Source organism: Phodopus roborovskii, unplaced genomic scaffold (genome assembly GCF_943737965.1).
Source record: "Phodopus roborovskii unplaced genomic scaffold, PHOROB, whole genome shotgun sequence".
NCBI lineage: Eukaryota > Metazoa > Chordata > Mammalia > Rodentia > Cricetidae > Phodopus > Phodopus roborovskii.
Genome location: NW_026126571.1, coordinates 32198422 through 32223736, shown reverse-complemented (window position 1 = coordinate 32223736; position 25315 = coordinate 32198422). Strand labels below are relative to the sequence as shown.

General features: G+C 46.1%; 1 protein-coding gene across 1 annotated transcript; it reads left to right on the top strand.

Moving 5' to 3' along the window:
* The first annotated feature begins 332 nt into the window (after positions 1 to 332).
* Znf282 (zinc finger protein 282) lies at positions 333 to 25188 on the top strand. The gene is made up of 8 exons (XM_051203097.1): positions 333 to 649; positions 2743 to 3162; positions 10460 to 10586; positions 11022 to 11141; positions 13500 to 13619; positions 14903 to 15016; positions 15745 to 15858; positions 22867 to 25188. Exons 1-8 carry the CDS (start codon positions 485 to 487, stop codon positions 23682 to 23684), a joined length of 1998 nt encoding a protein of 665 aa, XP_051059054.1. The 5' UTR covers positions 333 to 484; the 3' UTR covers positions 23685 to 25188.
* The last annotated feature ends 127 nt before the right edge of the window (positions 25189 to 25315 follow it).

Sequence of the window (25315 nt, the reverse complement as noted above, 5' to 3'; positions counted from 1 at the left end):
ATATACATGTTAAAAAAAAATCACAGCCAGTCGTGATGTTGCAGTTTAAACCCAAGAATATGCAACTACAAAAATCACCCTCTGCCTAAGCAGAATCTGACGCATAGTAGGTGTTCAGTAAGTATTTCAGTGAAATTTTCACAAGGATGAGGGACCATTTTCTCCTGGGATGGCCAATGCATTCGTAGATGTAATAGAAATTAAGCCCCAGCATGGCTTGGAACATGAAGGCTGACCACCCCAGACCGAAAGGCCAGTTCGCTGCCACATCTCTTCTTTGAGGGCGGTGGTGGCCCCCAGCCTGAAGTGGCCCTGCCAGCCATTGGCTGGCACGCCGGCTGCGAAGGGCGGGGAGCGCCACCAAAGGGGACTGTTTGCTCCTACGGGCTGTAGATGGAGCTGTCCGGCCCCGGCAAGGGGGAAGGCGCCTGGAAAACGTTCTTCTTCTCCCTGGCCGGCCGGAGCGGGGAACAGCACTCCCAGGATGCAGTTTGTGTCAACACGGCCGCAGCCTCAGCAGCTGGGCATCCAGGGCCTCGGGCTGGACAGCGGGAGCTGGAGCTGGGCCCAGGCTCTGCCCCCGGAGGAGGTCTGCCATCAGGAGCCGGCGCTGCGCGCGGAAATGGCCGAGGGAATGCCGCCCATGCAGGTGGGTGCAGCGCCCGCGGGCGCCATGGCCGCGCCGCTGCCGTGGGGGCGGGGCGGGGCCGGGCCTCGGGGAGCTGCGCGGCTGCCGCGGTCCTGGGCGGCCCTCGGAGCGGGCCCGGCGCAGGCCCCGAGTGCCAGGGCCTTCTGCGCCGCCACCGTGCAGCTGTCTGGGCCGGTGCTGCCCGGGCCCAGGCCCCACGGGATGCAGGGATCAGGGCCGTGCTGCCCCGGACCTGCCCGGCCGTGGCCGCTTCACTGAGCGGGGACCGAGGTTCCTCTTGGAATCCTGGGTTTGCAGCAGGCCTTTTCCCGGCCCATAGAGGAAACAGACCATCCACTAGTCAGTTTAATAAAAGGGCTTAAAGCTGTTGTATTATTGTCTTCCTCCGAGTATAGACAGCCGTGCACTTTTCTTCTGTACAAGGGGTGAGCCAGGAAAGGGTCTGTGAAGGGACTTTGTCGTCTTGGGTTAACAAACTTGGCTGCATATTGGAATCGTCTGAGCAGCTTAAGACAACTGACTACGCCCAAACCGCATCCTTGAGCGTGGTTTTGGGGGTGAGAGAGAAGGCTCCAGTTGTTTCTTTAGGCTCCGTAAGTGATCTCGGGGTGCCTAGGACTTAGCCAGCTTGGCCGTGGGTATAAAACTAAAACACGAGGTGAAGAGGGTTCAGAGTGGTAGCAGATCACTGTCTCAGAGGGGAGGCTTTAGTTGCCCTAGACTGGACCCCGCAGAAAGGCTCCCATGGTCCCAACTGATTTTCAAGCAGGACTTAGGACTTGACAAGTCCATCTAGAGTCGCTGTGTTGTTTTTTGAGGGAAACCTGGTGAAATGCAGCAACCCCAGGCTTCCTAAACTCCCATTACCACTCTTACTCCCTTCCCTGGACAAGGCCCCAGGGAAGCCTCCATAAGTCCCATCCCATGGGTGGCCCTGATGGCCATCCAGCCACCATGACCCTGTTGTCCTCTCTCACATGTCAAAGGGAAATTTTTAGACACTGTGCGGTGGCCCTCGTCTGTCTGCTTTGAAGTTGAGAAAAATAGTTTGTATGATTGTCAAAGGCCTGTCCAGCTCACCTCACAGCTGTAGGGTTCCACATTCCCCAACAGCAGAAGCAGGGAGAACAGAAAGAAAGATATTTCTTGTCCCGTGTGGGACCAAGAGTCAGTTGTCAACCTGTGTTGTCATCCAGCACCCCCTTACTACCTTCCACTGTCCTTTCTCTGCCTTAGGGCTCCCAGCTCCTACCTGTACCTCCTGGAAAATAAGGAAGGAGACTCTGGGCCATGGGGAACCCCTCATCAGGAAGTAGAGGAGGAAGTATATAGAGAGTATAGAGCTTTTCCTTGTAGTCCTCATGGGGGTGAAGAATGTCCCTCCTTCTTGTCTAATAAATTATAGCAAACCTATTTTCATTTTGCATAGTTATGATAAAGTAGCTGTGTGTGGAGTTTAACAACTCCTGGCATGCCATCTGGCCTAGGTCCTCGTCGCCTCTGGCTGAGAGGCCTAGTAGGAATGGCAGTGGCTGCATGCTTGCCAAATGACTTTGTTACCTGTGGCACCTAGAACCCTGCCAGTTGGCAGTGGGGTGGGGGTGCTGAAGAATGGCCGCCTGCTTCTTTGTTCGTTATCTGTGAAGCAAAGATAACCATTCTTGCCCCAACCTGCAAGAGAGATTGTGCAGAAGATTAACTTCAGACAAGTTACATGGAAATTCCTACCTTGAAACAAAGAATGAGAGCCAAATGGGAAGTTTGTCATTCAAGATAGCCCATGAAGAAAGCAGCTGTTCTATTCAGAGAAAGGGTCCATGACAGGTTAGGCAGGGGGCCATGATCTAGACTTGACAGGAGCCAAGGTAGATGAACTAGTAACGAGCCTGGCTCTCATGAGAAGGAAAGGGAAGAGTGGTGAGTTGGATGGGTAGCTGCTCTAGCTATTACTGATGTCATTCATGAGCACAGCCAGAGCTAGAGGCTGGGTAGAAGAAAGATACTCCATAGCATTTGATTAGTTATCTCATTTTAGGCCTTCTCTCTCACATATGTTCTTATCCTGGGCTATCACTTTCTTCCCCTGTACACAGGCTCAAGAATGGGACATGGATGCCAGGCGACCAATGCCTTTTCAGTTCCCGCCCTTCCCAGATAGGGCCCCTGTCTTTCCTGACCGCATGATGCGTGAACCCCAGTTGCCCACAGCAGAGATCTCACTCTGGACCGTGGTGGCTGCCATTCAGGCGGTAGAAAGGAAGGTGGATGCCCAGGCTAGCCAGCTGCTGAACCTGGAGGGACGCACGGGCACAGCAGAGAAGAAGCTAGCTGACTGTGAGAAGACAGCGGTGGAATTTGGTAACCACATGGAGAGCAAGTGGGCCGTGCTGGGGACCCTGCTGCAGGAATATGGGTTGTTGCAGCGGCGGCTGGAGAACCTGGAGAACCTGCTTCGCAACAGGAACTTCTGGGTCCTACGGCTGCCCCCTGGCAGCAAGGGAGAGGCCCCCAAGGTATGTGGGCTGGGGCAGGGCTAGAGGTGAGGACCTACACAGGTAAACAAACCCTTGATTTCAACGTGTCAAGTGTTGCAGATTTCACTGGCTCTATTTTGTCTCAATGGCTTTGTGAAGCCTGTCCTATGCCCTTCACTTGATACTGAGTGCTGTGCCCCAGCAGAGCTGGTCCCATTCCCCACAACAACCCCATGTGCTTACTTTATAGGCTTTGATACTGCTCCAGCTTCCCTGTTGAAGTTGGTTCTTACTGCTTGGTTTTACTCACTTGACAATGTAAGTGCTTGTCTGAACTAGAATGCTGCTGAGGATAATTTTTGAGTTAAGGTCATTGATTTCAGGTAGGTCCTTCTAAAATTTAGAATTCTGTTCTATTTCCATTTCCACCCTCCTCCTGGTTCACCAACACTGCATTCTCAAGTTAATGGCCCTGTTGTCTGTATGGTGGCTACACCTGGAATCTAAACACTAGAGGAACTGAGGCAGTAGAATGCTATGTATTTGAGAGCAGATTGAGCTACATTGAGTTTAGGCCAGCCCAGGACTATAGAGCCAGACCCTGTCTCAATAAAACAAAAACAAGTCTAGAGAAATGGCCCAATAGTTAAGAGCACTGGCTGTTCTTTCAGAGGACCTGGATTCAATTCTCAGCACCCACATCAAATGGCTCACAACTGTCTATAACTCCAGTTCCTGGTGATCTAGTGGGGATCCAAAGTCCTTCACAGTTACCAGCATTCATTTACAGCACACACACACACACACACACACACACACACACACACACACACTTAAAAATAAATAAATTAGAAAACAAAGCAAAACAGGGCTAGCAATGGCTTGGTAAAGGTCCTTGCAGCCAAGCCTGATGATTTAAGTTTGATCTAGGGGATCTAGACAGTAGAAGGAGAGAATTGACTCCCACAAATTATCCTCTTACATGCAAACAAACATAAAAGGGGCTTTCATAAATAGGAGTATAGAAGTTCATTCTTTGGTCTGCCATCTTGGTCCATATGGGTTCTCTATCCATCTGCCTCTGTGACTCTTTGTGCACCCTTACCCTTTCCTCTGCATCATCAGCTGTCTCCTCTCTCCTACATCATCCTCACCATCATGTGTACACTGTGCTCCTATTTGGACCCCACACTTCCATCTACCTCATTCTCATTCTCACCATCAGTACAGAAAAATGCCTTGAAAGAATTGTCTATATTTGTTATATCCCATACCTTTTTATTACAGGATCTTCAAATACCAAAACAGATAAGATATTGTAATGAACCCCTGAGTGCCCATCATGAGCTTCAACAATCAGACTCTTGACTGATCTTGTTTTTCCTATTCATTTCCCAACTCTTGTTTTATTTTGAAGCTAGTCCTAGGCATCAGTAATTTTATTCATACCAGCCATCATGGTGAGTGCATTTAATCCCAGACCCTATGGGGCAGAGGCAGGCAGATCTCTGTGAGTTTGAAATCAGTCTGGTCTACATAATGAGTTCTAGGCCAGCCAGGGCTACAAAGTGAGACCCTGTCTTTAATCATCATTATCATCATTTTATTCATAAATATTTCAGTATTCACTCTAAAATGTAAGGACTCATTTTACAGTACTACAAGCCCCACATTACCCAGCTTCATTGCCTCCATCAGGATGTTCAGATTTTTCAATTGGTTCTTTTCCTCCATTTTTTTTTTCAAATTAAAATTTAGAGTCATACGTGGTTAGATGACAGTTTTCAGGACTTGAGTCTCTCCTTGTACCATGTGTTCATGGGTTCTGGGGTTGAACTTAGGTCATCCGGCTTGTGAGGCATTAATTTTTCTTCTTTTTTGCTTTTTCGAGACAGGGTTTCTTTGTATAATAGCTCTGGCTGTCCTCAAACTTGCTCTGTAGACCAGGCTGTCCTTGAACTCATAGAGTTCTGCCTGCCTCTGTCTCTCCCCAAGTGATGGGGTTAGAGAAGTATGCTATCATGTGGCGCGAGGCATAAATCTTTATCTGCTAAGCCATCTTGCTGACTTAGGATTTTTTTGAAATATATAGGCTCTTCCGTCATTTCTTATCCTTCCTTGTACCTTATGTAGTGGAGGAACTGGGCTGTCTGGATCCTTTGTTCTTATTGAAACAGGTTCATCTATTCTCAGTATTCCAGTAAATTGGTAACTAGATAACTCCCTCTGCAACCAACTCTAGTCAGACTTCTTGTGGTTTCCCTAAGGTCCTCAATTTGTCCACAGTATAAGACCATTAGTCTGTTCTCTGCCATTATCCTTTTAATCCCATCACCAGTAGCAGGTGGCTACTCCTTCCTGGAAACACTTTTCATGTGGCTTCCAGGATGCTGATCTCTCTTGATTCTTTCTCTAGCTGGTCCTCAGTCTGCTTTGCTAGCTTTGTGTCCTCTTTTCATCTTCTGAGCGTTTGTGGAGCGGCCCTGCCTCAGTCTTAGCATTTGCACTCATTTGCCCGTAACTTCATCCATACCCATGCTTTAACTGCAACCTTTTTGCTCGTGACCCTCATATGCACCTTTCCCACCTAACCCACCATTAAAGTTTTTTTGGATATCAGATTCACATTTCTTCCTGTTAACTTAGCACTCTGGATTTAACATGACCAGACTGAATTATGGTTCTTTTGCTTGAACCCTGTTTTGTTCAAACTCACCCTCGTCTTTGCTGATGACAGTTCCATGGTTTCAGTCTTAGCTACTGTCTTTCTCACTTTGCCCTTCTGGAACACCTCCATAGTCTGACCAGCCCCGTTGAGTGCTTCTAGCCAGTCTCATCTCATCTTATTGCCTCAATCTCTTGACCTGTCTGTCTACTGTTCTCCTCCATCCTTGTTTAGATACCACACTACAATATATTCCTAAAAGAATAGTGGCAGTGATCCCATTCAGATACCTCATCCATGGCTGGAGATGTAGCTAAGTTGGTAGAATGTTTGCTTAACATGCATGAACTAATCCCTAGCACCTCATAAACTTTGGCATGGTAGCACACGCCTGTAATCACAGCACTTGAAATGGGAGGTAGAAGCAGGAGGATCTGAATTTAAAGGTCATATAGCAAATTCAAGGCCACCCCAGGAATATATGTGACCCTGTCTTTTAAAAAAAGTCATACTATACCCATCTAATGGCTTCTCATCTTTTTCTTCTTTTTTTAAATGTAGTTTATATGCAATCTTTGGTTTCATTTTTTAAAATTACATTTTATTTAGGAGGATGAGGGATATGTGCCACAGCATGTCTGTGGAGATCAGATGACAACCTATTGGAGTTGATTCTGACTTTCTACCATATGGGTCTCAGGAGTGGAACTCAGGTTGTCAGGTATCTCTACATACCGAGCCATCACATCAACTCCTGGCTTCCCATCTCATTTCCCAATAAACATCCATGTTTGCCACTTTCTTGCCCAGTAACTGCCAGCTGTCTGGCCTCCTGCTGCTCTCCAGCATCTCAAGATGCTCTTGCCACAGGGACATTCTTCCTGGAAGCTTTTTCCCTGATCACCTACCTGCTTCTCTAGTCAGCTCCCCACTCCCATGGGGGTTAGCTTAGTTGTTACTTAATCAGTGTGCCTTCCCTGTTCACCTTATTACTAAGGAATCAAGCCCCAGGCTGAGTGGGGTAGCACATGCCTGGAATACCAGCTTTAGAAAACAGGAAGATTTTGAGTTTACAGTCAGCCTGGGCTATGTATTGAGTTCAAAGCCAGCCTGGGCTACATAGCAAGACCCTGTCCAAGTGAATAAATAATCAACAGTACCAAGTTCTTCCAGAATCTTGAATATTTACTTTTTTTTTTATCCTTTTTGTTAGCTTTCCCTAATCAGAATATAAATTATTGGTTTATGGCTATGCCTTGTGTCTATAGTGGCAATAAGCTTAGAGATGGAATGTGAAACACATTTACTTAGTCTCTGACTGAAGAGCTCAGACCCACTAGGAAGGGACCATGTCTTAGTGTATCTTTGTATCCAATGGGATGTCCAGTCTATTGACACTACCGGAAGAGCTGCCAGGCATTTGTGTAGTTAGGCTGTAAGAAATTGAGTTGCATCAACTGTTTTGCATATGTTTTTTTGGGCAGCATGATCAGCATCTAGTCACTTTCCTTTGCTTTTTTGTGTACTGTGTGCCTTAATCTATGCAATATCCTTACCTACTACCACTTGTTCTATATGTTGAATAAAGTGGTAGGAGTCTCAAGTTGCCACCTGCCACACACACACATACCCATACACATATGTGAACCTGTACACACAAACATGAACACATATTCATAAAAGAAATCACAGGTGTATTTTATATAACCCTAGAGCACCAGGAGAGTGTTCATGAATGTTGCTTACCACAGTTAATATCTCACTGTATGTTCTTGGGTGTTCAAGATGCATTCTGTTTATCTGTTAGGTCTAGGAAGGTTATTCTTTTAGATCCTTTATGCCTGTTGTATCTACTGATGAATTTCTAGCTAATTGATAGGTAGTCTTTCCTGTCTACAGCTAGCTTGCAGGCTCCCTTCTGTCTCAGACTGTGTCTTAGATTTCTGTATTCTGTTACCATGAAGCTTTTAAAGAGTGATGTATATTTCCAAAATGTATTGTTCTGAAGTTTTGACTCTCCAAATAAATGGTAAAATAAAGTGAAGAATCTGCTGTACTGCAGAAGGTGGTGAACATACCTTGGGTATATTTAGAGTGAAGTACTTATAGTTGATGGAAGGAATGACTTAGAAGGCTGTGGAACTTTGAAGGGGACAAGAAAAGTTTAATCCATCCTCAAAGAGGTAACAGTTGCAATAAAAACAATGAAATTGCCAAGGGAAAGGAGAAGAAATGGCAAAGAATAATAGCAGCACTTCATCTCAGGAGATGAAGAAGAAATAGCTAAAAGGACATGAGCCAGCTGAATAACAGGCACATAGTCACAGGAACCAAACAAGAAAGCTCTAGAAAGGTGGTCTGATCTAGCAAAAGGAGATTTTTAACAGCAAGTCATTGGTGAATTTTCAGGATATGGTTTGGTTTTAGAGAATAGATGTAAAATGTATATGGATTTTGAAAAATTAAAAACAGACCTTTCTTAGATATCTCAAGTAAAGAGCAGGGGCAGAGTGAACTGAGATAGCAGAGTTCTGCCCGACTCCTGAGTGCTACGACTAAAGGTGTGTGCCACCACACTCAACAGTGTTTGCTTTGTTTTACATTTTGTTTATTTATTTACTTAGTTATTTCTATTTAGGGCATGCATGTGTGTGTGTGTGTCTGTGTGTGTACGTGCACCTGCCTAACACAGGAGTCATGAATAAGTTCTCTCCTTTCAACATGTGGGTCTTGGGAATTGAACTCAAGTCATCATACTTGGTGGCAAGTGACCTTACCCACTAAGCCATCTTCCAGTTGAGTGAATGAAGGTTATTCTTAGTTGGAATGACCCTCAGGAGAAGGAGCCAGTGAGAGGGAGAAGCTGGAGATATGAAAGAGTCACCATTATTTGGATTAACTTTTGCAGATGGTAGGTGGAGTAGAAATACAGAATGAATATGGTAGGTTTGACTTAGCAAGAAGAGCAAAAAAAAAAGGAACTCCCTAACACCAGCCTCAGGTCAGAGACAGGCGGGAGAAGATTCAGGGAGACCAGACAGGGCCTTGCAATAAACTTCCTGGGGAACATGACAAGGTGTCAATAAGAGGTCAACAAAGGGCTTCCAAAGCAGCTGTGGGGTAGCTGATATGAACTTGTGGCAGATGTTGATTACAGAATTCTGAGGTTTCATCTAACAGGGAAATAAAATGAAAAAAAAGGGAGTTGCATTTTTTCCCAGATTGGGGATTTGCCCGAGTCTGGTAGGAGTTCTAGTTCTAATTCTAACGATTGACCAGGAGCTGTCAATAGGTAGGCGCTTGGCCACTGCACACAGCTGTGCATGTCACCCTTGCATAGGGTCCCCTTGCAGTTTCATGCATCTGGCTTGTGGACTGACAGACCTGGAACCAGTAGCTTCTCACCTGGCCCTTCTGGCTCTTTATCATTCACACCAGTGTCCCCCTCAGGCCAGCTTTGACCTGAACATGAAGGCATGTAAACTAGTGGCTGGGTGAGATTCAAGGCACTGGATCTCCATGTGTGACCCAGATGCTGGTTCAGTAGGGATGTGAGAGGGCAAGGAGGGAAGCCTGTGTGGTCAGATAGGAAAATTCAGCAATTAATTAATGGAAATAAAACAACTTGGTTCAGAGTGAAGTGGTGCTAGAGGAGGCTGAAATGAATGTGGACGAGGCTCCTGGCCAGAATGAAACAGCAGCTCTATACAACAGACGAGAATACCTCAATGGTCAGTGACTGATGGTAGCCACAACCCCGGCAGGACTTCCTCATAAAGACAGGGAAGGATCATGGAGCTGAGGCACATGCCTTTGGATTGTCCATTTCAGTGACAAAACTTTGGGGGAGCTGGAAAAATGGCTCTGGCTTCTAGAAGGCCCAGGTTTGACTTCCAGCACCCAAATTGAAGCTCACAACCATGGTAACTCCAGTTCCAGAGGATCTAGTTCCTCTTCTGGCCTCTGCAAATCTATGGTGCACATATATTCATAAGATAACTCATACACATAAAATAAAAATAATAAAATCTTGAAAAAAATTTAACTCCATACACACAGGTGATCTTACCTGAAATACAGGTTTTGTCGCCCAATTTTATAGTGCTTGGCTTCCTGATTCCCACTTGGAATCTCTCAGTTCCCTGTTACCCTGAACTCCCAAAGAAGCACACTGACTATGGCTTTGCCTTCAGTGTCTAGTTGTCTGAAATAGCAAAAGACAAGATTAAAAGCTTAATAAAAAGAAAAAAGAAAAAAGAGAGAGAGCCAAGAGATGGCTCAGCAGGTAGGAGCTCTTGCTACTAAGCCTGGCAACTTGGATCCTGGTAGAATTTGAGAACCAGTTTCACAAGTTGTCCTCTGACCTCTGCATGTGTGCCATTGCATAGATTCTTCCAGACACAATACACAATACACAGCAAATAAGTAAAGTGTTTGCAAAAAAAGAAGGAAAAAGGAAAAGGACAGCATTGCCACCATTGCCATTGGTTATCTAGGAAGGCCAGCTACAGGGAATTCTGAATCTATAGAAATGAATGGATGTGAGCTGGGATGTAGAAATTGGGGTTATGGGAACAGAGGCCAAGCTCTGAGATAGGTTGGCTCTGTGGCCCCAGGAAAGTGGGGTGAGGAACAGCAGCAGGCTGCTAACTAAAACCCTTGTTGGCCCAGGTCCCAGTGACCTTCGTCGACATTGCTGTCTACTTCTCTGAGGATGAATGGAAGAACTTGGACGAATGGCAGAAGGAGCTCTATAGCAATCTGGTGAAGGAGAACTACAAAACCCTGATGTCCCTGGGTAAGGATACCTCCCCTCCATTGGTGAGAGCTCTCTGCTGAGAGCTTCAAGATATAAAGGAGCCTAATGGAAAGGAAAACGGAACTTTTTATGGTAGGATGAAAATTAAAAGGTTGGCAGTTGAGCTGGTCACTGTGGTAGTGTATGTGACAATACTATATTCTAAAATACCATAAAATACCAAGTTTACACCTCCTTGTATTGTACCATAACAGCCTGGGGTCAACCATGGGCTGTGTACTCTTGACTTTTGGAAACCAGTTCTTTCTACATTAAAAGCCCAGGATCCTGTTGGCTTACTTTCAAGGTTCCTTTCTTACACAATGGCTACCATGCTGAGGGACATTGGTAACAGAGACACTACTCTATCACCTCAATCTGAATTTACTAGTCAACTTTATACAACCTTTCTTTCCCTTTCTCTCCATCTCACAGACACGGATGGCCCGGTTTCCAAGCCAGATGCTCCAGTTCAGGCAGAACCCAGAGAAGAGCCTTGTGTGTGGGAGCAGCATCACCCTGAAGAGAGAGAAATCCCAGTGGCTGCAGACACAGGTAATGGCTGTTGAGCTAGGGATGGGAACAGGGAGGAGCAGGAGAAGAGAGCTGGACACCCTGCACTCACACAGAGTCAATCCTGTGTGGGTCAGGAGAGGAGAGAATAGCTCTTAATGCTCTTAGGGGTCACTGCTGTCACAGTTGCAGTGCAGCTAATCAGCCTTTGATAGCTCTGAATTTACAGGTGAGGTAGTGAAGGGACTGGGTGTGGTATGCACCTTTAATCCTAACACTTAAGAGGCAAGTTGATTTCTGTGAGTATGAGGCCAGCCTGGTCTATGTAAAGAATTCTAGGCTAGACCCTATCTCAAAAAGTAAAAACCAAGTAAGGAAGGGCTTAGGTTGGGACACCTCCCAGACTTGATGGTGTACATGAGGTCTTAGGCTTGGGAACAGCTAAAGGCCCCAGGCCCAGACTCAAGGAAACTAATAGAGGAGGAGGAAAAGAAGTTTGCAGCAGAGGTGTGTTTCTGCCTCACCGGCTGCTCACTGCCTGAGTGTAATCTCATGTCTCATAGCCCGTTCTTGCTTTGATACACACATACCTCCCCACTTGGGAACCATTAGTCCTAAGACTATCACTTTTGGCAAGTCTTCCTAGGATGGAAGACACTAGGGTCTAGCACTAGTTCTGCTCTGGAGGACCTTCCCAGGTTCCTCTGCTTCCTGTACAGCGTTGGGCAAGTTGTGGAGCGATGCTGTACTGGTATCCTCTGCTTGACTTATGAATCCCCACCCATTGGCTTTCATCCTTACCACTGTTTTTTAAATAATATTTTCATGGAAATTTCTGGACTGTTCTTTCTCCTTCCCAATCTTTAGTTTTGTTATTTTTCATTGTTATATGCATTTTCCTGCCAGCCTGGCCCCACAGCCACGTCAGCCCCAAATAATACACAGAGATGCTTTATTAATTATGAAACTGTAGGCCTGTTACTAGCGTTTCTTATTGGCTAGCTCTGTCTTAAATATTAACTCATTTCTATCAATCTAAGTGTTTCCACGTGGTCTTATCTTACTGGAGAGAGGATGCAGACCTCTTATTCCTCTTGTGTCCTACATTTCAACTCCTCTCTACTATATCTCCCATAATCTTCCTTGTCTCCTAGTCCTGCCTATCTTGCTTTCCTATAGGCCAACAGTGCTTTATTCGTTAACCAATAAGAGAAAACATATTTACAGAATGACATCTGCCATCCGTTTATTGGTCATAAAATTCTCCCTTTTAAATTATAACTTGGGTCTGGAGAGATGGCTTTATGGTTAAGAGCCCAGGCTGCTCTTTCAGAGGTCCTGAGTTCAGTTCCCAGCCACCACATGGTGGCTGCATCTATAGTGGGATTTCATGCTTTCTTCTGCATACATGCAGATTGGGAATCCCCAGTGCTCACTAGCAGCCCACTTCCCCTTCTTGCAGTCCTAGCAAAGTAGGCCTGCCTTTGTCTCTGTGGGTTTCACATGACGGATGTTTCATTTCAGTGCCCCTTCCCAGTCTTAATCAAGCACCTCAGGTATTCTTTGGCAGCTGTGGTTACAGACTCTAATGTTGTATGGCAGCTTTTTACCTTTTAGGCTTTGTGACCTCAACAGTTTCACTGAGTTATCAAAACAGAACCAGAACCACTCCTTCCACAATAGATGAAACCGGGAGACTGAAACCCAGGGAGATAAAGTGGCCCACAGAGCAGAGCAAGGTTGTGCTGGAGTTCAGATCCTCCTCTACTCTGTCCTGTTGCCTGAGCTGTCTTCCACAAAAAGCTATTACATTGTCCCAGATTATTCACCCAACATCAGGATTTGGTTGTACCTCTGCCCAACCTGATTGCTTCATAGAGCAATGTTTGTGTCTGGACATTATGGTTAAAAAAAAAAAAAAAAAAAAAAAAAAAAAAAACAAGGGCAAGTGACCCCTGCACAAACTTGCTCTGAGATCCGGTTAGCCCCAGCCCTTATCTGGTATACTCTCTCCAAAGTCTTTCTTTGGTGTCTCAGAATTCATGCTGCTGTTGTCTTAGACTTTTTTTTTTTTTTTTTTTTTTTTTTTTTTTTGGAGACAGGGACTTACTCTGAGCCCAACCTGGATTAGAACTCGTTATATAGCTCAAACTGACCTCCAACTCACGGTGATCCTTCTGCCTCAGCCTCTTGACTGCTGGGATTGCAACCATGAATATTCCCACTTCTCTGCTATTGGGACTTTCTGTTCCACAGGGTGCCACATGACTCTACTAGGTATACTCCAAGATTCTTGTACTGTCCCCTGGAAGTACTGACAACCATGATTCTGACCATAGTACATCTTGGTGAGCAACATACTGAAAAAGGATTCTAAAACGTGTGGTTCTCTCTCCCCAGGAGCAGAGCCCCTAGTGCCTGCACAGGACTTGTCCTCCCAGGTAAAGCGAGAGGAAGCCCTGTGTGTTCGGAGCCAGAGGGGCCTGGAAGAAAGAGTCATCCCCACAGAATCCATCACTGGTAAGTGAGCCAAATAGCCACTTGGCACAGGACAGGTGAGGCAGTGTGTGGCCAGTAGCCTCCAGAGGGTGTTAGTCTAGAGGGCTATGCTAGCAAAGGAAGAGCTATGAAAACAGAACTGGACTGAGACAAGGCTTCTACAGAGGTACAAACATGACAGTCAGCATGGAGGGTTTATAGAACAATTCAGCTTTGCTAGTTCTGATTTTTTTTCTCTCCTTTGTCTATAGAGTTTTGGATGGTCCCTCTGTCCCATATAAAAATAGCTTAATAAAAACACTTTATTGGGCTCACTAGGTGGCAGAATATCAAAGCCAGTAAGACCTATTCCTGGACCACAAAGATACATTACACAAATACTTACGGGCTGCCACTTCCAAACCAGGGACCCCATTGCTGCATGCCGGTGGGCTGTGTTTAGATGAGAATCTGCTATGGCAGATATGTGCATGAGGCCCAGTTCTCCAAAGAGACATAACCAATGGTTTGTGTGTGTGCAACGTGATCGTGTACATGTATAAATGTAGAAAGGTTTGTTTTAACAAACTAGCTAATGTGATTATAGAGGCTGACAGATCCAAAATTTGCTTGCAAGTAGGTTAGCAGGATGAGACCTAGGAAGGATTGGTGTTGTTAAGAGATAAGAAGATGATAAATTGAGTTTGATTAAAAAAAGGGGGGGGAGTTCTGATATGTAAAATAAGATTGTTTCTAATTTAAATAAGATTTATATTTTAAAAAAAAACCAAAACATTGATACAGAACTAATGTAACCAAGGCTAGCCTCAAACTTTCTATGTGATCAAGGGTGACCCTGAACTTTTAATCATCCTGGCTCACCTCCCAAGTGTGGGGATTATAGGCATTACATATGAGTTTAGGAGTCTGTGAAAAAAAAGTATGCTTTGTCCTAGAAAACTTCCATTCAGATATTGATAAGAGGCTTCCATGGAAAGACTGTTTTCCTGGGAAATCCCCTCATAAGGTCCATTCTTCTGTGGCTTCATAGCTCCAGAGCACAGACCTCATCCTGCTTAGTTAAGTCTCTGGAGGCATTTTGTACCCTATTCACTGCCCTATTACATCCACTGACCTTCAGCCACAGCTTCATTTATTATGACTAGAGTGACTGGAACCTTTAGTTAATTGGGATAATTTATTTATTCTTATACTTGACTTTTAGGGAAAGCAAATAATTACATGAAACCAGATTCACTGAAAACACAGACTGGCAGGAATTTCTCCTTCTCTAATACTTTTGTTGCCTTTATTCTCCTGAGTAGACTCCCCCATCTCTGCCCAGGACCTCTTGTCCCGGATTAAGCAAGAGGAACAGCAGTGTGTGTGGGACCAGCAGGATTTGGCAGAGAGAGATATTCCCACAGATCCCAATTCAGGTGAGAAAGATGTCAGAGTGAATTATTAAATTTGCCATTCATTGTGTCAATGGAACTGATACAAAAATTACCTTAGCATTGCTTTTTGAAGATTTCAAAACCGAAAGGCTTCAAAAATCTATGTGCATTTGTATGTCAAAGAGCAAGTAATTTATATTTTCTGGAATTTCTTTTCCTTTTTTTTAGGATTTATTTTATTTTTAATTATCCATATGTGGGTTTCTACAGAGGCTGGATTCCCTGGGGCTTGAATATAGAAGGTTATAATCTACTGATGTGGGTGATAGGAACTGAATTTGAGTCTTCTGCTAATCACAGGGTTATCCCTCCATCCCCTTTCTGGAATTTCATTTGTGTGATATCTCTGTGAAAATTTTCCCTTCCCCCATCCCACCCAGGGCTGGGGATGGGTTTATGTATGAGTTTGTAGAGCTGGGAGGTCTCATCCTATTCTCCATATTTGGGAGAGAGGATGAGAAATTGAGTCTAAGAGTTCATTGAGGGGACTGGGCAGATGGAAGCGGAGCCCTCAGTCTTAACAAAGGCTTGTCAGTAACTGCTGCCTCTGCAGTTAGTCAAACCAACCAACTGTGGCACTGTGGGCCTTCAAGGCTGAGCCTCCCTCCAGCATAGCCTGACCTGGTGATCTCTTTGGAGTTTAGCAGATAGTGGATGCTCAATGAAAATGAATGAAGTCTTAAGATTGCCTTTTCCCCCCCTGACAACAGAACCTCTCATCTCAGCACATGACATTTTGTCCTGGATCAAGCAGGAAGAGCAGCCGTACCCATGGGGCCCTCGTGACTCAATGGAAGGAGAGCTTGGATTAGACTCTGGCCCAAGTGAGTCATGTGCCTCTTCTAGAATCCTGGGGTATTAGATCTAGAGCAGTTGAAGCCTGTAATAGAGTTGTTTGCCTCGACCTACTCCTTTCTAGGGTGATTTTGCTGGTGGCAGCCTTTTAGAATCTAGAGGAACTGTCACTGGTCTAGGTGAGTCTGTGTTTAAAGTGGAATTAGAGCAGTCATTTTTACAGCCTGTTGGCAAATGATGTGGAGAACAAGATTGGCCACTGGCACTGGAAGAAATAATAATTAGCAACCACCTCAATTGCCCCCAACCACCATTTCTAGATTTGGCATTTTTAATTTAGTTACATTTTATGTTTTATACAAAAGCTCAAGTAGCCCAGGTTGGCCTTGAATTCTTTATATAACCAATGATGGCCTTAGACTCCCAATTCTCCTGTTTCCACCTCCTGAGTTCTGGGATTATAGGCCTGTGACCACAAACCCAGTTTTATGTGGTTCTGAGGTTCAAACCCAAGGCTTTAAACACACTAGGGCAGGCACTCTAACAACTGAGGCACATTCCTGGCCTTTTAGGTCTGGCCTTGAAGGCATAGGAACTAGCTCATCAGGCATTGCCAGGAAATTCACTAGATGGCTAGGAGCACATGGGCCTGGAGGAGCCTTTTCCTGGGTCTGTGCAGGTATAGCAACAGATTTGGAGAAAGCCCCCAGAGGATTTGCTAGGATTTACAAAGGGGTATTTCCTACTTCAGTTTGGATATGATAATTCACAGGACATTTTGAGTCAGGGTATTTTCTTTGGGGGAAGCAATGCCCAGAATTGCAGAGGCATGAGAATCTAGAAATGTTTCTTCCATCAGTTACTATAGCCTTTTTGCAAGACTTCTTTTCTTTCTCCTGAAGGGAACCTGCCTACTGTTTATTAAGACTAGAATTTGAAACCTGCATTTCATCTGTGGTTCTTTGAGGTTTAAGATGGCTCTAGTACAACAGACACATCTACGTCATAAAAAACAAAACAACAAAACCCATCTAGATCTTCTCAATTTCTTGGACTGGAGAGGTGGCTTAGTAGTTAAGGGTATATACTGCACTTTGGTTCCCAGCATCCTCAGCAGCTGGCTCCCAATCCCTTATAACTCCAGCTCCAGAGGATCTACAACCCCAGCCTCCATGGGTGTTGAACTCATGTACATACCACATATAGATACATATAATTGAAATAAGATCTTTCAAACCTTTAGATTCATTTATTTTTGTTTATGTGTATAGTGTTGTCCTCATGTATGTATGTGCACCATTTAAATGTGGAGGTCAGAAGAGGTCATTGGATCCCCTGGAACTGGAGTTATAGACAAGTGTGAGCCACCATGCAGGTGTTGGGGATTGATCACTCTGCAAGAAGTGTTCTTAACCACTGAAACATCTCTTCAGCCCCATACATAAAAATCTTTGTTTAAAAAAAAATAGTAGCCTTAGTACAGTGGTTTCCAGGGACAGCTAGATGGATGATTTGGAAGATGTGGTGTTATGCATAAGAACCTTCTGGAAAGGGATTGGCAGGAAGAGGGTAGTAGAGGCAAGGGATGAAATATAGAAATAGATACTATCTGGTTATTCAGCCTCCTTCCCAAGTCCTTGGCTATGCACAAGAGAGAGTACATGCACAGGTGTCCTTGTTGGACTCAAGGTTTGACTTTAGCTCAACTGGATAGTAGTATTTTAGTGAAAAAGACTCCTTATTTTATATATTAATAGGTGTGAATTGAGACTGTAGGGAAAGATTGGAAATCCAGTTCACTGAAATCTACAGTGCATGAGACTATTAGACTGGTTTGGGTAGAATTTTGGAGCCCATTGCTACTATATGCTTCCAGAGGAGGCTGAGCTAGGCATCTCTACCCAGATCCCTGTATTTTAAAGGCACCTTCTTGAAATTTTCATGTTATCCACTGCCTTGGGTCAAAACAATGGGGCCCACCTTTCCTAGTTTCTGTTTATTTAACAGTAATATACTAGTGCCTACTTAGTGATATGCACTGTTGTAAGTACACAGGACAAGCGGAGAATGAAGACTTTTTCCTTTGTGGAAAGGGGAAAGACAATAAGCAAGCCACCAAGCAATCATTAAGTAAAAGTAGTGTGTAGCCAGTGCTCCAAGGGTACCAATCAGGAAAATAGGAAGGGAACAAGCAAAGAGGCTAAGGGCAAAAGAGCCAGGAACAGCCTCCTGGGAAAGGGATAGCTGAATGTGCTCTAGACCCTCCAAAAAGAGGAGACATGGACTTATCTGAAATATTAGACTACAGGGAAGTGCAAGAACAAAGTGAAGGAGGCCTTAGGAGCTGGGGTAGGGCAGTGGGTAGAGTGGGTAAATTCCTGTATTGTGTGTGTGTGTGTGTTCAAAGAACAACTTTTTCGAGTCAGTTCTCTCCTTCCACCATGTGGGTTCTAGAGATCCCACCACATCATCAGACAAGTATTGAGTGCCTTTACATACTAGGCATCATGCCAGCCCTGAACTGTATTCTAATAAGAAAGGAGCCTCGCAGTGGGAGTTCATTAGGGTAATGTAATGAGATCTGATTGCCTTATTATTGAGTGTGCCTGACCATATTTTTCTTAAGACTTACTCATTTTTATTTTACATGTTTGAGTGTTTTACCTGCATATATCTATATGCACTGTATGCACGTTTGTTGTCTGGAACTGGAATTATGGACAGTTGTAAGCTGCCATGGAGGGGATTTGAACCAGAACCTCTGTAACAGTACTCTCCATCCCCCTGGTTTCCATTTTTACAAGGTCAGTTCAAGAATGGGCATGATGAGTTTAGAGCTAGAAGGGAAGCTAAGGAGATGTTTTTCAAGCTGATAAGTTTGCAATAAACCAAGTGAAATCAGAGTGAGCACAGTAGCTGTGCTCATGTAGAGAAGGACGGGCAGTAACTGGTGGACACCTGTAAAGTGAGTAATCAAGATGCCTTCTAGATCTGGATCTGAAGAGAAAGGATGCAGGGCATGACCATTTGCTGGAGTGCATGGGGAATGGCCAGGTAGCTATGGAAGCTGAGTGTTTTACACTTGACTCTGTTAAAATCTCAGGTGGCTTTCAAGTAGTGAGCTACGTAATGAGTATAGGAGTCTAAAGTTCAACAGAAAGTTTAGAGCTGGGTAGACTTACAGGTTGAATGACTACCTGGTTGAGTTTAATATGGCACTCACTTCAGATATGAGCATCTAGTTTGTGAGGCTTCAGTCCACCTTTACCTAGGGCTCCAAATTCTAGAATTCCCACTACCTCTCAAATTCAAACATATGATAGAATTCCCTGGAAAACTGAGGAATATGCTGTGCTTATAATTGCAGTTTTATTGTAGCCAATAGACTCAAATCAGAAGCAGCAGAAGGAAGACATTTTGATAGGTCTGGGATGGTCCCTTCCCAATGAAGTCAGGATATGCCATGCTTCCAGCACACTAATATGTGGCAGTATGCAGAATATGTCCATGCATTGAAGCTCCCCTAAGCTTCAGTGTCCAAAGTTTTACTGTGGGTGTGACTGACTGAATCAACACCATGAGATCTAACTCATTCTCTCTTATCCTCTTCCTCAAAGTTGAGTGACAAATCCCAATTTTAATTATGAGGTTGCTTTTGGTCTTTTTGGCATAGCCAGCTCCATCCTGAGTCATCCAGTGTCACCTGTCTAGAGGTCCACCATACGCCAGTCCATTAACATTTTCTATCAGTGTCCACTTGGAGCAATAAGGACACTTTTGCTAATGATTCAGAACTCTCCAAGGATTTAGAGATTCCCAGAACCAGGGCCAAAGAATCAAATAATTTACACTAGTTGTTTCAAGGCTTATGAGCTAAGTGAGTTCTTAAACCATACAGACAACAGTTAAGGAAAGACATTTCAGTAGAGACCAAAACTGGCTTTACTGAGGCTAAGAAGAAAATAATCTCTTGGGTGGAAAGGAGAGAAAAAATTATGTCAATTAACCAAGAGAAATTGAATATGCTTGGCAGAGAAGAGGCTATTGGATTTGACAAGCTGGAGATTATTCATGACCTTTTAGGAAGGTCATGAATATGGTGTGGTGTGCTTGCCTTTAATCCCAGCACTTGGGAGGCAGAGGTAGATGAATCTCTGTGAGTTCAGAGCCAGCCAGGGCTACAGAGGAGACCTTGTTTTAAAAACAAAAACCAAAAAACTGCTGGGGACACTTCAGTGGTACAACTTCGCCACCACCATGTGTGAGGCCCTGGATTCAAACCTGAGTGCAGGCAGAGTGATGAAGTGGTAAGAACAAATGTAAGTGACTGACTCATGATAAATATGGCTATGTAAAAGAATAGGGAAATTAGATGAGGTGGGAGATGGGACAGGGTACTTTTTCCTTTATCTTATGAGTTTTCTCCTAGATATATGTCTATGCACATGTGTGTGCACACTCAGTGATATCAGAAGAGGGCATCAGATTCCTTGGGACTGGAGTTTCAGATGGTTGTGAGCTGCTTGTGGGTGCTAAAAACTTAACACTGGTCCCCTGGAAGGGTATCAAGTGCTCTTAACCATTGAGCCATCTATCCAGCTCCAGTACGTAGACTGTTAACTCCTTTAGAGCCCTGATTTCAACTACCTTGAGAGATAAAGAAGTTTTGTCTGCTATGTAACTAGAGTATGCAGTCCAGGGTCTGGACTTGATTTGAGGACCCAACTATGTTTTTGAGGAACTAGGTTCTTTCAACCTCTTTTAGTGACCACCACTGGTGTGGCACCAACTTTGGGCTGATGTCAAACATCCCATCAGCTATCCCAAGTATCACAAATATAGACCTATCAGGAAGAGGAAAGTCCACTTTTTCCCTGCAAACTCTAAAGCAATGTTTCTCAACTTATGGGTCACCACCTCTTTCAGGGGGTGGAATGACTCATTCACAGGGGTCATCTAAGGCCGTCAGAAAACACAGATATTTATATTATGATTCATAACAGCAGCCAAATTACAGTAATGAAGAAGCAACAAAAATAATTTGATGGTGGGGGGTTGCCACAACATGAGGAACTATATTAAAGAGTCACAGCATTAGGAAGGTTGAGAAACACTGCTTTAAGGTCTAAAGAACCTTCCAGAAGTCTCCCAGCAAACTTCTCACACCTAATTTCCAGATCTCAATCTCTTGGTTGTATCTGAATCAGTTTCCAGCAGAAACTAGAAAGTAAGAGCCTGAGGAGACACAGCTACAGCCATTGTAGAGTGGAAAAGCAGAAGTCACTGAGGACAAGAGCCAGGGCACCGACTGTGGGAAGGCCCCTCAGGACAGATGTGCAGTAAGTGCAGAGAGAAGCTGGAATATTGGGATTCTCTACACAACTGAACTGCAGAAGAATGAAAAGCCACCAGGATGTTTGCCATAGAGTGATTGTATGGCTAGGCCTTGAGTGCAGAATTGGGCCAGGCAGAGAAAACAAAGGCTGGGCTGCAGAGCATGATGGAAAGTGAAGAAAATGGACCTCTGGTCATGCTGAGATTCAAGAATTATCAGAGTAGGATTGTAGGTGGGCTCCCCAGGAAGCATCTCTGAGAATTAGTGTGCTGTGAAAGGAGTGAAGTCACAGGCCTTGGTTGCACATCAGCAAAAACCTACATGGTAGCTGGGACAGGGACCATAACAATCCCACAAAATGCTTTGTGGCCAGGATAATGCATTTGAACATGTAGAATATAGGTGAGAATGAATTTGGCTTTTGCTCCTGGCCACTCCTACAGAAATAGTGGTCAGGATGACTAAACCAGAAAGGAGGGCTGCCTGGTCTGTGTAAGGTGGTGTTTCAGAACTGGCTTCAAGATGCCAACGAGTCTCAAGAATGGGGTAGAAACATGGCAGATGTGATTTGAGAAATGGCCTCCATTTGGTCCTGCTCCCAAATGGTAGTCCTGAGTAGAGAAAGGAGTGGATAAAATTCATCTTTATACACTGCCTCTGAAAAGAGGCCAGGTTTCTCTTGTGGGAAGGAGGACCATAATGAGGTATGATAGAGGAAGAGGCATAGGAAGACTCCTAAATATAGGGAATTGAGATTGTTGTTCTGACACAAAGAGCCTGGACTCTGCGCACACACACACACACACACACATTCAGAGAAGTGATGAGCTTTGGAACTCATGGCCTGGAGATGCTGGGGTACAAGGGAAAAGCACCATTGCCTGGGCAGAAGCAGTTTTGTTAGAGGCCAGGGTCCCCTTAGGTCCTGATAGCACTTACACCATCCTAGTTGCCCAACTTGTTTTTCAGGCCCTAACTGAACATTCTTCTGAGGTTTGGGACTGAGCATTCTGGCAAGCCTCTAGATGGGTTTTTACTTCGGGAAAAGCTTCCTTCCTGTTGATTCTCCAAAGATAAATTATCATTGCCCCTCAGACTACAGCTAAGTCACCCCCCCACCCCCCTATGCTCCGCCAAGATGGAGTTTTTCTATGTAACTGGCTGTTCTGGAACTCACTCTAGTCCAGGCTGCCCTCAAACTCACAGAGATCCCCCCTACCTGTGCCTCTCCAGTACTGGGATTAAAGGCATGTGGCGTGAACCACGCCCAGTTCAGTCTTTACAAAATTTGTGTTTGTGTTTGTGTGTGTGTGTGTGTGTGTGTGTGTGATGTCACCTGCATGTGTGTCTGTGCTCTCTGTCCGTGCCTGGTGCCCATGGAGCCCAGAAGAGAGCATCAGATCCCCTAGAACTGGACTTAGACAGTTGTGAATTGCATTGCGTTGCTGGGAATCCAAACCAGATCTTGAGGAAGAGCTGGTGCTCTAGAACACCAGCTAACCCTGAACAGTCTACCTTTGAAGTTGACTTCTGGGTAGCAGAAGCTATCTGGAGGGCTCTCCTGTCTTTAATCCCAAAGCATGGGGGCTTTGGTGAGCATTCGGGCTCACCAAATGAAACTGAGGTCTGGAGGATCCAGACAGGCTCCGGAACACTGTGGGATACTATCAGCGTGTCGTTCTGTCTCTCTTCCCCCCTCCAGGTGACAGCCTGCTGCTGGTGAAGAACCCACCCCTGGCTTCTGCGCAGCCCCAGCCTCACCAGCAGAGCCTTCCAACCTTGGCGGTGCCCGATAACCCTGGTGGCGCTGAGAGCCGCAGTCTGCTTGAGGACGGCTTCCCCGCGCTTCAGGGAGATCGCAGTACGGGAGGCGAGACTCAGCCCGGTGGGGAAGGCAGCGCGGGAGGTGGAGGCGGTGGCGGAAGCGGCGGCGGCGGCACTGGTACCGTTAGTGGCGGCAGTACCGGTACAAGTGCGGGTGCGGGCAGTGGCTGTGGCAGCTGCTGCCCAGGCGGCCTGCGGAGGAGCCTCCTGACTCATGGTGCGCGCAGCAAGCCCTACTCTTGCCTGGAGTGCGGCAAGACCTTCGGCGTGCGCAAGAGCCTCATCATCCACCACCGCAGCCACACCAAGGAACGTCCGTACGAGTGCGCGGAGTGCGAGAAAAGCTTCAACTGCCACTCCGGTCTCATCCGCCACCAGATGACGCACCGTGGTGAGCGGCCCTACAAATGCTCTGAGTGCGAGAAGACCTACAGCCGCAAGGAGCACCTGCAAAACCACCAGCGGCTGCACACGGGCGAACGGCCCTTCCAGTGCGCTCTCTGCGGCAAGAGCTTCATCCGCAAGCAGAACCTGCTAAAGCACCAACGCATCCACACCGGCGAGCGGCCCTACACATGTGGCGAGTGCGGCAAAAGCTTCCGCTACAAGGAATCACTGAAGGACCACCTGCGCGTGCACAATGGCCCTGGCCTGGGGGTGCCACGGCCGCTCCAGGTGCCGCCAGAGCGAGACTAGGGTTGGGCTGGGGGGCGGGGAGGACCGGACTGGAGTTGGGGCGGGCCATGGTTCCTGAGGACCAACCCTCCTACCCCACCTTTCTCAGCACACCTCCTCGCCCTCTCCCCACTCCTGCTGGAAATCGGCACAGGAATTGCACTCCAGACAGGGTATTCCAAGGGGTGGACCGGGGTACCCCAGTACTGTCCAACTCTTGTGGACAGCCCAGCTCATCTCATAGGGTAAAACCAGTGGCCAGGGAAGGTTCCAGAGGGACCGCAAGGCAGCAGGAATCGTTTGGACACACCCTGGACTTCCTAGTGTGCCCACTGGCCACGGGGGCCACAGATTCTGATCAGGGAGAGTGAACAGGGAGTTTCAAAATCCTTCTAAAATAAGGAAATATGATCCATCCTAAGGTGAGAAGACGCCCTGAAAAAGAAAGCAAAGACGCAATGGGAAACTGAGGAAAGCGCTAAGGGTGACGTTCTCTTGACAACACTGCCTCGTGCTCTAACAGCGCTTTATACTTTTTTAAGAGTGTTTTCTATCCGTTAATCTATGTACACCCTTAGCTTATCCCTTCGAGATAGGTGCGGTAGGATTTTCTTGATGTGGTAACTAAGGAAAGTGAGACACGGGTGAGATAGATGTTTAGCAAGACCACGTGAGAACAGTGTGGCTGAGCCGCACCAGGGCCCCAGCCAGTGCAGTGTCCCCACCGCACACACTGCCTACCTCTGTCGGTCTCAGACCGCTCTCACCTGGCCGTCCCGGTCTCTCTCTTCTCTCCCTCCCCTCCCCGGGTCCCCCAAATCCTCTCAGAAGCAACAGGGGCAACTCCTGGGGTTACTGGGAATGGGGAATTGATTGGCTGTAAAATGTCTAGGTTTGCCCTAGCATCTTGGTCCCCCCAGCCCTCCAGAGGCAGCTGGTGCCCTGGGTCAGACCTCACCCTGATGATTTACTCCAGTTTCCCAGGGCACAGGGTGAGGAAAAACCAGCTGCTAGAGTAGCCACCAAGGAATGAGACTCTGCCCAAGAGGGTTGGGCAAGTGGGTGCTAGAGCCTGAGCTCTCTCCTGCCCTGGGCATCCATCCCAGGTGGTGCTATCTGTTAACTAATTGTGCTCATGGACATGGACACAGAACTATGCTCTGACCCTGCAGGCGCCATGGGAAGCGCCCAGAGGACTCCTTTCCATGTTGGTTCATCGTCCACGGCTCCCAGCACCACAGCCTGGTGGGCCAGTCTCCATTTCAGCATCTTGCATGGCCAGGCACTGGGGTGGGGTGGCATGCCCCAGGACCCTTGTTTGTGTCAAAAATGGCTTTCCTGCTCCTCTTGTGGATCCAGTTTCTCTCCCAGCTAGGGAGCATGGTGGGTGACCAGCATTTCATGGCACCACCTTTGTGAGCACTCTGCTTCTGTCCTGCTCATCTGCGCTGCTCTGCTTTCCTCAGACCCCTTTTTGCCGTGCAAAGGGAATTCTTGAAATTAAATAAAAGGTATCCAGATTGCAGACTGCATGTTCCCAAAGCTGGAGGGTCCTCCAGCTTGGCATCCTACAGCAGACCTCAATGAACTACGGCCCAAGGAGCTGGGATTTCTTCACTCAGCTTTTGGAAGGAGGCTGATTTTAGGAACAC